This window comes from Suncus etruscus, chromosome 5 (genome assembly GCF_024139225.1).
Source record: "Suncus etruscus isolate mSunEtr1 chromosome 5, mSunEtr1.pri.cur, whole genome shotgun sequence".
Classification (NCBI taxonomy): Eukaryota; Metazoa; Chordata; class Mammalia; order Eulipotyphla; family Soricidae; genus Suncus; species Suncus etruscus.
The window spans coordinates 10,129,633-10,143,112 of record NC_064852.1 but is presented as its reverse complement, the minus strand read 5'-3'; the positions used below and the strand labels follow the sequence as shown (position 1 = coordinate 10,143,112).

Genomic DNA, 13,480 nt, shown 5'->3' with positions numbered 1-13,480 from the left:
CCGATCACTTGTTTCCTGTTTCAGTAAGTCAGTTGCTGGCAAAGGTTTGCCCCTGAGCCTGCCAGAACCAATACCCGGCGCTTCACCACAGCCGTTGAGAAGATCTGGCTGCCCTCCCAGGTTTACCCCAAATCAGCTACTGACTCTTCCTCTCTTGGCTCAGGGAGGAAGGTGGGGACCCTGTTGGAACGAGAACCTGGGCCTCAAGCCAAGAGACCCAGGCTCTGTCACTCAACTCCAGGCTGAGCCCTTTGCCTCTCTGAGACACTTTGCAATGATTCTTTCATAGGGCCTCCCCATCTTGCTTGGAGAATTGTGGGGGTCATTGGGGTGATGGGGATGGAAGTGTTATTAAAGAGCATCATGACACCACATCTCTGGGGCCACTTCTGCGGGGGTACCAGGGACTTGAAAGCACCAGCTTCTAACTTGTGAGTAGGCATCTCACGGTTTTTTATCTGAAATGTAAGTAATTAGCGAAGGGAAACATTTTGGGGAGATGATATTTTTTTTTGAAAAGTGGCATTTTGGAAAGCAAACTGTGACTCATTCTTTTCAAATGTATTCCAGGGAATTCAAGCCTCCCTTCTCTTTCCTATATCCCATCATCTATTTCCATTTAGCTTGGGTTTTTTTCGGGATGGAGATTCTCTTAAGTACTGCTTTGGGAGTCGAGGGCAATATTTAGATTGATTTTAATATGTGACAGTTCGGTGCCTGTGCCCAGTGATGTTGGGGTTACCTCTGTGGTTTGGGGGGCCTGAGGGAAGAAGCACATTGGACCAGGGAGTGAACTCTGAGCCTGGTGAGTATTTTAGCCCCTCGACCTCTCTCTGGCCCATCTGTTTTCAAAACTTATGATTATATGCCTCTCTAGCAGTCAGAATTTTAGTTTCCCTTTTTATTCTTTAAACACCTATTTGCCATCCACAGCACCTTGGGCTGCTCTCCTCTAAAAGATCGTATTGGTGGCCAGAGAGATAACACAGCAGTAGGGTATTTACCTTGCATGTGGCCAACCTGGGGTGGACCCAAATTTGATCCCTGGCACCTCCTTATGATCCCCGAGCCTTCCAGGAGCGATTTCTGAGCACAGAGCCAGGAGTAACCCCTGAGCACTGCCGCTGGGCATGGAATAAAAACAAAACAAAAACAAAAACAAAATAAATTACTGCTGTTCAAGAATGTTTTTGTCACAGTTTCACTCTTATTTCCCACAACAAAATTGAAATAAAATTTTCATTTCTGTAATAATAATAATAATTTAATAATAAAATAATTTTATGTCTGAAATAAAAATTTGGTAGGAATTTAAAAATAAATTGGGATCACAATAGTCTTGGCTTTGACACATTTTTCTTCCAGATCACTTTAGTATTAATGTGCCATTCGTCCAAATGAGATTTGGGTAAAGCATGAAAGGGGAAAAGTTAGGGAAATCGACCTCTCAACGGCAGGGGCGGAATTTGCTGTCTCTGCTGGCTCTTGGTGCTGTAACCCCAAGTCTCACCATCCCCTGCCATGCCAAGGGCTTGAGTTGGATTCCTAAGTGTAGGCACTCAGAAAGTGTCAGCATGCATGGTTCTGATCCTGGCTGGGTTTCCGTTCCAGCATACTCTGAGTTCTTGAATTTCTTCCAGTGCCTGCTGCACGGGGCTTGAGCCTCCCCTTGTGACTCTCCTGGTATTTCCCTTGACAACTCCAGGGGCTCTGCCTTCTGTTTCATTGAGGACAAGGATTGGGAGTCATCCTGTTCACAAAAGGGACAGCTCCCCTCTGCCACACCACCCAGCAACCAACACTTGCTTTCTCAGCCTTGCACTAAAGTTTCCCTTCCACCTTTCTTGCTGGAACCTCCAAGATGCTCAACCCCATGGGAAGCCCTGGGAAAGGACAGAGGCAGGAGGATGGGGTGTGAAAGATACACAGGAAGAGAGAGGAAAGGGTAGGGGGAACTGTTGGAATAGGGCTTCCCTGCCTGTCACAGTCACCCCCACTCTCCGAAACTGCTGGTCTCCAACTAATGCTGGAAAACTGGTTCCCTTATGGCTGCCAGTTGGGGACAGAGCAATAGTACAGCAGTTGGGGTGTCTTGCACATGACCGATCTGAGTTTGACCCTTGGCACCCCATATGGTCCTCTGAGCCTACTGGCCTAAGTTCAGAGCCAGGAATAAGCCCTGAGCATCACTGCGCATATTACAAAAACATATAAAAATGGTTTCTAGTGTCTCAGAGCTTGACACCCTACAGAGACCAGATGCCCAGGGTAGACGTTAGAGTCCAAGGTCTCAATGGCCCCTGGAAGCCTATTGGGTTTCCAGATCACTGGCCATGATTTTAGTCTTCAGGTGTTACCCTAGGCCTGTCACCTGCTGCTTCATCACCACGATGGGGCTAAGTGTGGTGGGTAATCATGCAGCCTTGTTCATCGTTCTCCACCTACCCATCCACAGGGTGGCAGATGTGGGTGGAGCACCCCGGTGTAGATTAAAATATAAAATAGAAAGTCCACGTGTTGAGTGAAGCTTCCCTTGGCACGGTGCCTCTAGCCCCTTTGGGCGGTGGGTCTGATCAAGTAAGATAACTGTGGAGAAATAATTCACAAGCAGTGAGTTAAAATTTCATCAGAATCAGCTCTCTTTATTCCCTCATGGCTTTTCTCCACATGGGCCTCTGAGCCATGTCTGCCTAACTCATGTCTTTCTCTCAGAAGCTCTGTCTGTGTCCCTTGCTGCTTCTCTCTATCATGTGTCTTTCTCTATCATCCTTTCCTCCCCCACAAGCCAGCACCTTTTATTCTTTATTCAAAATAGCCCACCCATCCCAGGTATGGGTGGGTCTGACCATCCAGGTGGGATTAACATCTCAAAAGGAAGCTTAGGTAAGGGAGTTGGCGGAAGGGATACCTTACACCCTGGGACCAAGCAGGTGTCCAAGATTGCCTTGGACAATCTCAGGGCAGGGCAGTGAGTGTGCGCACAAGGAGAACTGAATGTAAAGCTTGGTCTGCCCCCACCATTTGCCTTCAGATCCCAAATTCCAGATGCCCAGAGTATAGAAGGGTCTGTGGTATGGGGAGGGTCCCAAATGGCAGCCCTTAGGAAGGGGTACGTGTACCAATCATGATGGGTCCAACATTCTCGAGAACTGTTTCTTAGTTAGGAATCATATGGCCCCTCTGAGGGCTCTCTGTATATTCCAAGGGCCCATGAAGAAAATTACATCAACGGAGGGGGGAACATGGTTGGAGACTAGGGAGAGAATTGAGGACTGGGGAGGGGGCACCCAGAAAGTTAAACATGGTTAAATTTGGGTTGAGAAATGCCTGTCGAGCCCTCTACTCGCCTGCTGTATGACTCCTGAGGGCCTGAGCAGCTCAGATCTGTTGCTTTATGGTAGTGATGAGGGCTGGGAATGAGCCCCATGTCCCTGCAGATGTTGGCATGGGCCTGAGGGGAATGTAGCTGCATCCCTGCCCACCTGTCAGCCCCTTCCTTGGTCCTTCTCCTGGGCCCATAATGATTAGTGAAAAACTCAGTGCTTAGTGAAAACTCCAGCTCCCCAGTTGCGGCTTTAAATGTACAACCTTTGGGGCTGCCTTAGGGCTCTTTTCTGGCTGAATCATGAAATCAGAATGAACCCTCAATGCTGGGCCTGCCAGGGGCAATTTAGGCCAGATGGAACAGAGTCTAGAAGAGACCCCCCCCCCCATGCACACGCCTACAGTGCAGGAGGCACAGACTCATTGCTGTGCTGCTGTGACCCGTGCTGGTCCATCTCATGCCCACTACTCACAGAAACAGGGCATGGAAACAGGGTGTGTTGGGGAGATGTCTTCATTCTTTAGGGTCTTATAGAACATCTGTTCCATTCACCCTTGTAAGCCTAGGAGATAAGGGGATCATTTCCCTCATTTCCAAGATGAGGTGTACTTCTGGAACCATACTGGGCCAGATATTGCCTATACCAGTTTCACTCCAACCCACATGAGGAGGCCCTAAATCTACCAGTGTCTGTCTGTGACACTCATTTCTGTCCCTTTCCCTGAGGAGCTTCCTCTTGGCAGTGAGCTGGGAACCCAGGAGATGGCTCTGAAGTTCCAGACTTATGAGGGAGTCACAGGTTATTCCGAACCCCTCATGGTCTCTTGGAAACCCTGCCAGTGTCCCAAACCCAGGGGGAAAAAAACCTCAAACTTTTTTTTTTTTTTTTTTTTTGGTTTTTGGGTCACATCTGGTGGCACTCAGGGGTTACTTCTGGCTCTGCACTCAGAAATTGCTCCTGGCAGGCTTAGGGGACCATATGGGATGTTGGGGATTGAATCCAAGGATTGGCCGCATGCAAGACAAATGATTTACCACTGTTCTGTCGCTCTGGTCCTGAACCTCCAACTCTTGAGTTGGAACATTCTAGGAGCTTGCCCATCACTCAGGGCTGATGGAGAATGAGCACTTGGCACCCCACCTTCAGGGCTCCAGACCAGTTAAGTGCCCCTAAATCAAGTCAGCTTTGGGACTCTACTCACCCTGCAGAGAGCAGCTCCCCTATCTCCTGCCCCCTCCACTGTGTCTGGCTGCCCCACATTACAGAGTGCCCAAGAGACCCCCGTATGGCCAAGCTGGCATCTGGGAATTGAACGATTTGCTCTCCCCTCCTGCTCTCACCAGCAGCAACACAAGAATTCGCAGGCACTCGTAAACCATCTAGGAAGATGGTGAACCACCTGCCAGAAATACTGGCTCAGGGGCTAGAGAGATAGTACAGCGGTAGGGCATTTGTCTTGCATGCAGCTAACCCAGGATGGACGGTGGTTTGAATCCCGGCATCCCATATGGTCCCTGAGTCTGCCAGAAGAGATTTCTGTAGTAACCCCTGAGCACTGCCGGGTGTGGATCCCCCCCAAAAAAGAAAAAAAGCAAAAGAAAGAAATACTGGCTCAGCTCCCATCCATCAGGTGAGGCCTGCAGAGACCAGGCAAGTCCAGTTCCTGAGATCCAAAGGGATTAAGGGAGGTATGACTGGAACCGCCTGGCCACCCAGTTAGCTTCCAGCTCTGGGCAGTTCCTCCTGCCTCTTTGCTGTCCCTGGAGATTTCCCACCAGGTAGGGGTCTTTAGGTACTTGTGTGGGTGCTGGCTGACCCATCCTGCCTTTTTTTGTCTTCCAGGGTCCTACGAATGCGGGATCTGTGGCAAGAAGTACAAGTATTACAACTGTTTTCAGACACATGTGCGGGCACACCGAGGTGAGTGCAGGGTCACATCTGTTCATCTTCGACTCTCATTTCTCAGGGGTACCCCTGCCTGCTGAACCCCAAGAGTCTACCTCTGTTCTACACTAAGGAGAGAAAGGTCTCTGCCATTGGGGAGCATATGGGACAGAAGTGGGTAGTAGCCAGACTCTAGTACCCTAAGTCTGATAGGCTTGTTTCTCCCACATGCCTCTGTGTCACTGCTGACACCTTTCAGCAGATAAGGACTCTGAGGTTGGGGTGATGGAGCCTGAGGTGGAGAAGGGAAAGGTGGCCTCTGAAAGAGAAGGGCCTGGGTGGTGGCAGCAAGTTCTCCTTCCTCCCCTCACCTCTGCTCACCCCTTCTTTCATTCTCTTCCAGACACAGAAGCCACATCGGGGGAGGGAGCCATCCAAGGCAGTGAGTATCTTCTCTCCCCTCCTGGAATGTGACTAGCATAAGGTGGACAAGGGGTGACCCAGGAGGGGAGTGTTTCCTCCAAGTGTTGGGGAGACACATTGCTGGGGTCCAGTCTAGGGTCCAGAGAGTTTCTAAAGAGTTGAAACCTGGGGTCCCACATTACCCATGCAAGTGGGGCCTTGGTAGGGGCTCCCTGGTCAGATAACAGGGGGAGGCCTGGGGTTGTGGATTGTGTCCTGCTCGGGTCTCATTGGCCAAGCTGCCTCTTTGGCTTCCTCCATATTTCAACCTCCATCCATATCTAGGCCCTGGGCTCTATCTGGTTCTTTGGGAAATCCTTTCTTCTCAGAAACCCACAGGGTGCTGGAGCTCTCAGATCTCTCCACTGGGGGACAGAAGAATGTTCTGCTCCTGAGACTGGCTTGCCCTTCCCACCAATCTGATAATGTGGTAGGCAGATGGCTAGCTATCGACAGGCGACATCTCACTCCACTCCTGAAAAGCCTGAATTCAGAACTTAACAATTCTACTCCTTGGTGTGCGCGAAGCTGGGCATGCGTGTCTTAGGTTGCGTGCATGTGTGTTTGTATATGTGTATATGCCTAAGATCGCCTGCATGTGTGTTTTTCAAAAGGTGGTTTTCAATTCTACCACTGCTGAAGACACAGCTCAGAGAGCTCTCCGAGCATCCTTAGAGTCATATGTATCTGTGACAAATTGTTCACCCCAGTGGCGCCATGATACCTGGGACTTAGAAAGTACCAGGCACACCAGTCACTTAGTTCTCCATTGGAATCAGCACACATTTGGGAAGGGGGGGAGGGACCAGAAACAGTGGTGGAGATTTTGCAGGCCAGATGTCCATATCCCAGTGGCTCTGTGCTGCCTGATAGCCAGTGACAGTGTGGCATTGTCTTTCCAGTCCAGCTGGCTGGGGCTCAGAGGTGGGGGGACAAGGGATGGACTCTTGGTTTTCAGCCTTGGCATATTTATTAAATTACTGCAAAACACTATAAAGAATAGGTACCCATCAAACACACACACACACACACACACACACACACACACACACACACACACACACACACACACATTTCCAGAGCCAGGTAGCTAACTCAATGATGGAACACAAGCTTGTGGGTTGGACCCTGGCATTACATGCCTCCACCTATCCTCACCCTAGGATCATTAGGCATGGTACCTCCTGCTGAGCCCTAATCCATCAGCCCGACCCTCTGAGTCAGTGTTGTCTGGCAGTTGCCCTGGGCACCCCCAATACTGGTGGACATGGCCCCTATATTTAAAATTCTTAACAAACCACCCTGAGAAAAATACACACAGGTCACTTGGATCCTATTAGTGTTGTTTGAAGAAATTTCCACCCCCTCCTCTCTTTAAATTAATGGAATTTGGTTTTTTGGGGGGCTAAGGGGCACATTCAGTGATGCTCAGGACTTACTCGACTCTGAGCTCAGGGATCATTCCTGGTAGTGCTTGGGGGACCATATGGAGTGCAAGGGATGGAGCCCTGGTTGGTGACATGCAAGGCAAGCACCCTATCTGTTGTATACTAGTGCCCCTAGATTCTGAAGTTTTGTGAGATGCAAGCAGGCCTGTGCTTTCTAGGGAATCTGGCATTCTGGTTAGCTGGATATCTACTTGAAGACCCTGTGGAGGGGCCTTTGCTCCTCCTCCTGGCCCAGCCCTGGCTCCTGGCTCCTCTATCATTACCCTTCTCTTTCAGCTCTTGTGGTCAGCCACATATTTAAACAGCTTCCCCTACTCATCTTTCCTTCCTTGGCTATTCTGGGCTTCCGGCCTCTCCCACCTCAATAATCCATTGGCTTCTACCTGACTTTTGTGGTTCCGGGAGGTTCCCTGGGTGGATGTTGAGGAACTGGCTATTTTTTCTTTCCTCCTGCTTGCTTTCTCTCTGTGGCCAAAGTGCTTTTATTGTATTCCCAGTTGGGCTCCTGGCATCAGGGTCTGCTCAGAAAGCATCTTAACTCTAGCTTGGTGTCTTGAGCATTGCCTGGTGTGGCCCAAACAAAACAAGAACAGCAAATCCACCCAACCCATTTTGCAGATAAGGACACTGAGTCCCAGAAAGGTGTTCTTCAGCTTGTATGGTGGTGGGGTGAGACAGGTCCTCCACCTTCCAGTGAGGAATCTGTCATTTCACTGCTATAGAATCCAGTAACCTCCCAATCTGTGGTTTATGTCCTGTAATCTAAAATATAATTCACAGTGAGCTATTGACAGAGGCCTACATGCACTCTTTTCTGACAGTTTATGAGTATAATGGTTCTGTTTTCCTTTTATTTTTATTTATTTACTTTTTTCATTTTGGGGTCACACCTGGCAGTGCTCAGGGGGTTACTCCTGGCTCCATGCTCTGAAATCGCTCCTGGCAGGCTCAGGGGACCATATGGGATGCCAGGATTTGAACCAATGACCTTCTGCATGAAAGGCAAATGCCTTACCTCCAATGCTATCTCTCCAGCCCCTCTTTTATTTTTCTTTATAATTTTTATTATACCACTGTGATTTACCAGGTTGTTCATAATATGATCATTTCAGCCTCTAGATGTTCAAACACCAATTCCACCAACAGCATGGCCTTCACTTCACATTCACCAAGTATCCGCAAACTCCTAACTACCACCGTAGCCTGCCACCATTTTGGTTGCCTTTGTGTTGTAACAAGCAACAGAAAGTAAATTTCTGTTGTTTGTTACAACACAAAGGCAACCAGAATGATCAAATCTTAAATAAACACAAGTCAGTTTGGAATGATTTAATAATCATACTTTTCCATGATATTACTAAAGTTGCAGGCTAGGGATTTACTGGGCTGTGGTTTGGTGCTAGTTGAGTTTTCTGTGCTACTGATTAGGTTCACTAAAGTGGGCAAATTACTTTATAACTTTCTCTTTAGATTTCTTGTGATCCTACTGGCCTGGCACAAGAGAGGGTAGTGTCCTGGATTATAGTTCTAAAACAAAGTAGGTGGATTGGAAATTTTATAAGGTTAAGACAGAGCTAGGCTCTCTGTCAAAGGGTGTTGGGTGGTGTTGGGCTGTTGTAGCTCATGTAGCAAAAGGTAATATGCCCCCCTACCTCCTTTCTGCATATGCCACAGAGATATTAGCAGGACTGGACTATCTGGAAAGTATCAAGTATCGGCAGCCATTCTTTTCTTTTCTGGTTCTGTTTTCTTACTGCTCATCTCTTACTCGACTAGTTTATCAGTTAGACATGAACATAGGTGTGTGTTTAGGAAACATGGAGTATATAGAATTCATAATTTTAGGAATCCCATGGGGGTCTTGAACAGAACTCTATAATGGAGAGATATATCATATCTGGAGATATAACCACACACACATATACACACTTTTGGGGTAGGGGGACTTTTGGGCTATATCCAGCAGTGCTCAAGGTATACTCCTGGCTCTGTGCTCAGAAATCACTCCTGGCAGGCTCAGGGGACCATAATTGATACTGAGGATTGAACCCGGATGGGTCCTGGGTGCTGCACGCAAGGCAAATGTCCTACCACTCTGCTATTGCTCCAACCCCATACATACACTTTTTGGCTAAGAAAATGGAAGGTCATTCTGTATCCTGTTCTCCTGCCAATCACATGGATTCCCTTTGTTGAACTGAAGTCAGTGACAGTCATCAAGCATTACTGGCCTGTTGGCCTTCCTGTGCCTTCACAGCAAGGCATGAAGGAGCACGGCCACGAGACAGGCAAGAAAACTGAGGGACAGAGATTGGAAAGCTGTCAAGAGTGAAGTTTTCACCATGGCTCCTCACAAGACCCCGAGTGACATTCTGGAAGATGCTCAGCTCCCTTGTCCTACCCACCACCACACCCCACCTTAGGTGGGAACAGTGGTCACTGGTGGGGGACTTCTGTGTTGGGGGGTTTTGGGAGCCTCAGGATTAGGCCTTGCAGGAACCACAAATCCCAAACTTTAACTTTTCCCCCTGGAGTCAGCTCTGAAGGAGCCCCATGCTGGTGGCAAGGCTGGGGTGCTATTCATGGAGGAAGTTGGAGCCAGAAGCCAGGCCTGGAACCCTCGGTCCAGCCAGCAGAAATGGACGCCTAGGAAGGGACTCAACCATCCAGATTAGGGAGAAAAAGTGAGAAGCTGAATCCTGCGCAGGGCAGACCCTTACACCTGACCATCCCTCCCCTTGCCCTGCTTCTTAGAAGGTTCAGCAGTGGATACGGAGTTCAGAAGGCAGCAGTTCCCTCACTGATGGTGGGTGGTAGAAGGCTGGATCCTGCCACCCCCTCTGAATGCCCAGACTGAGGCATGGGGCTGCTGAAGCAAAGCTGCTTCCAAATTGTACAGTGGCAGGGGAATGGTGGGGCAGGCGGCTACTGAGCTCTGTGTCCCAAAGCCTCCTCTGCTGAGGCCATAACTTCCCACTCAATCATAGGTCAGTACCACGGGATCTTGGACCCTGTGTGGGATGCTGAGAAGAAGATAAAGTGGCCCAGGAGCCAGTGTCTCAGCCCAGGAACGAGGCATGGTGCGTGCGGATAGAGAAGAACCACAGCTATGATTTGGGGTTCGGTGAATATTTGGATTTCAACTGGGTCCCACTGAGCACCCCTGCAGCAGGTCTTCCTGATCTGGGCAGCATTCAGAGGGGGATGGAGGTCACCAGGAACACAGAGCAAGTTCCCCCACTGGGATAGGGATTAGAGAGTTGTGCTGGAGTGCAGAGAAATCCTAGAGTCCAACCTGGGACATTGCCCTTGGATGTCATCCCAGCCTTCCAGCCTCTATGGCTGCACAGCCCCCTTTTCCTCAGGGGTTGGCTAATGGCAGTAGCTGTTGGTAATCTCTCTGTCTCTGTGCTTGGGCTTTTCTGGCTGCCATGTCAGCCTGGCTGGATTTCCCACTCTTGTAGCTCAGCCTAGATTCTGAATCTAGTGATGGCTAACCTTTTTGAGCCCGAGTGTCCAAACTGCCACACAAAACCAAAGAATTTCCTCAAAAGTGCCAGCATGTCAATTAAACCTTAATAACAAGATTTTAATATCCAAAAGCTATGCGGCACGCGCCACATATCTTAATTGCGGACCTTCCCGCGTGCCAGCTGCAAGGCCTTCATGTGCCACCTTCCAGAAGGTTCTGTGCCACATGTGGCCACAGGTTTTCAGTCTGCCTGCACATCCCAATTTCTCACCATCAGCTGTTATTTGAGTGGGGAGGAGCTATGACTCACAGCTGGCAGCAGGCAAGAGAGAGGGAGAGCAAAAAGGAAGAAAGCTGGATCCCAGACCATGGGATCTGTCATACGTGCATACGTGTGCATCCATGCATAGGTTGAGGTTATTGGGATCACCTCTACATATGCAAGCAGCAATGGGGTTTGAACTCATGGCTTCATGCTTGCACGGCAAGTTTAATTTGAAGCCACTGAGCCATCTCCCAGGACCTCCTTAATGTGGAAGTGACATCCAGTTGACTGTTTTATATTCATGAGAAGCAAATCAGGGGGTCAGCCCAGACATAGGGAAATTACGTAGGTACCTTGGCATCTTCAAGCCTGCCTAGCTAGAGGCTCAGAGGAGTCATGCCAGGTACCTTCTGCTTCCTAGTTCCCCACATGTTACCTGTGTCACCTCAGCTGCCCTTCGTTGCCAGATTCACCAGGAAGTGCTGGCAGTGCCATCCCCCCCTTGCTTTCTAGTGCCAGGACATGATGGGGAGGGCAGTGGACAGGCCCCAGGAGTCTTGTGGTAGATAATGAAGTGGCTTTCATGATTTTTGCAGTGCTAGTTTGAGAAATCACTCCAAAGGGTTCCCCGGAACCCTTATGTGAAGGATCCCTCAGCTTCCACTCAATACTGTGCTTCCAGGACTCATGGGAGCTTGAGCCACTGTCTCTCAGCCCTGTCTGCTCCAAGGGGAGAAGCCAAACCCTCACATGGGCTGTGTCTGAACCTCCATGGCCCAGAAGAGATTGGAGGTACCCAGAAACAGAGTGGCTCAGGGACCATTTCTGGGGTGAGGGGCAGCTGAGGCCCATCTGCACTGATCCCTCACAGCTTCCTGTGATTCCTGCAGCAGAGTAGGTCACCCCAGGACCCCAAGGATAGCAGCCCCTGGTAACCATGCGCTCCTTTTCCTGCCCTTCAGACAATTTCAGGTACACGTGTGACATTTGCGGCAAGAAGTACAAGTATTACAGCTGTTTCCAGGAGCACCGGGACCTACACGCTGTGGATGGTGAGTCGGGGCCCTCACACCCAGAGAGCACAGATAAAACCCCAGATCTTGAGGGGGCCAGGGGTAGGGTTGCTGCTTCCCTGCCCCAGGCCCTCCAAATCACACTCACCCCAAGGGGAGGGAAGGTCCAGTGGCCCAGGGGCACAGAAGCTGCCGTGCTTCTAGATCCAGATCCCACAGATTCAGCAGTTCCATCCTAATGCATCTCACAATTCCAGATGAGATATTTGCATACGCTCAAGAAATTAAAGCTATTTTTAAAAAAAGAAGGATGGTATTTTAGGGCCTTCTAGAGTTGGAAATTAGAACGATAAATTTAAGTCGTATTTTAGAATCTTAAAATTTCTAGAAATAGATGTCTGACCTAAAAAAAGGCCTTGGGGCTCCTTCTCCAGCCCCATCTTAACCCACCCCCAGTTGGTCTGGCTCAGGCTTCTTAAGTCTTTCATCCTCTTGCTCTCACCACCTCCTCTCTCTCTCCTTTATCTTTCTTTTCCTCTCCCCCTCTTCCTCTCACTTCCTTTCTGTCCCTCTTCCTTTCATAATTCGTCTTTCTCATATCTCTTTTTCCTTTCTCCCCTTGCTCTCACATGCTCTCTTCCTCTCTCTTCAGCCTCACTTCTCTGCCTCTCCTTCTTCTCCCTCTTCCTCTTCCCTCCTTTTCATCGTTTCTCTATTTCTCTCTCTTCCTCTTCCTCTGGCCTCTTCTTCCCCTCTTCTCATGTCCTCCTTCTTTGCTGCCATATTGGCACTTCATGACCTGATGAGATGCAGGTCAGGCAGCAGGGAGCACCTTTGTTTGTGTGTCCTTGGGAAATGCATGTGCCAAGTGGAGGAGGATGACGGGTGAAGGCATCAGCTGTGCCCTTCAGTGACCCCTAATTTCCTGACCACAGCAGCTCCCCCAGGCCCTCAAAGTAGACAGAGGGGCAAGGCAGCTGTGGGAAGGGTCTAACAGGGCTCCTGTTTGCTTCTTTCTTCCTGTGGCGGTGCCTCCACCTGAGCGCAGTATTCAGCGTGGAAGGGGCCCCCGAGAACCGGGCAGGTAAGTCCATAGTGGCCGCCCACCTCCTGGTTTGTGACTGGGCTCCTGGTACCAGGGTCCTGGGCACTAAGGTCCTGTGTTCTCCCACAGACCCCTTCGACCAAGGTGTGGTGGCCTCTGATGAGGTGAAGGAGGAACCCCCGGAACCTTTCCAGAAAATTGGGCCAAGTATGGGGCCTCTCCCTGGGGCAGGGAGGGAGGGAGGGTTGGGAGAGCGGGAGGAGGACACTGGAGGGGGTGGGCAAGGCAACCCCACTGCACATCTTGCAGCTGTAAGGATGCCTCCTCAGACCTCACTTTGCCCACCTGTCTGACGGGCTGATCTGTCTGAGCTTGAGTGTCTGAGGAACCCTACGACAGTCTCATGGGCCTGGAGTTGAATTCTGGGATGCAGCTCCTAGATGGGTCTGGTGGGGCTGGGGAGTCTTTTAGCCATCCTGAGCCTCGGCGCCTCACCTGTGCCACGAGGAGCACGTGTCCCCGCCGGTTTGTTGGGGGGATTAAGTGAGATCTCGGACACAGAGCA

General features: G+C 49.9%; 1 protein-coding gene across 1 annotated transcript in view; it reads left to right on the top strand.

The window, feature by feature from the left end:
* Window positions 1-13,480, top strand: part of ZNF618 (zinc finger protein 618) — a 182,620-nt gene that overhangs the window by 126,264 nt on the left and 42,876 nt on the right. Inside the window, exons 4-8 of the mRNA XM_049774133.1 lie at window positions 5,169-5,246; window positions 5,614-5,652; window positions 11,820-11,909; window positions 12,919-12,954; window positions 13,045-13,122. Coding sequence (XP_049630090.1) covers window positions 5,169-5,246; window positions 5,614-5,652; window positions 11,820-11,909; window positions 12,919-12,954; window positions 13,045-13,122 — 321 coding nt within the window. The remainder of the gene's footprint in view (window positions 1-5,168; window positions 5,247-5,613; window positions 5,653-11,819; window positions 11,910-12,918; window positions 12,955-13,044; window positions 13,123-13,480) is intronic.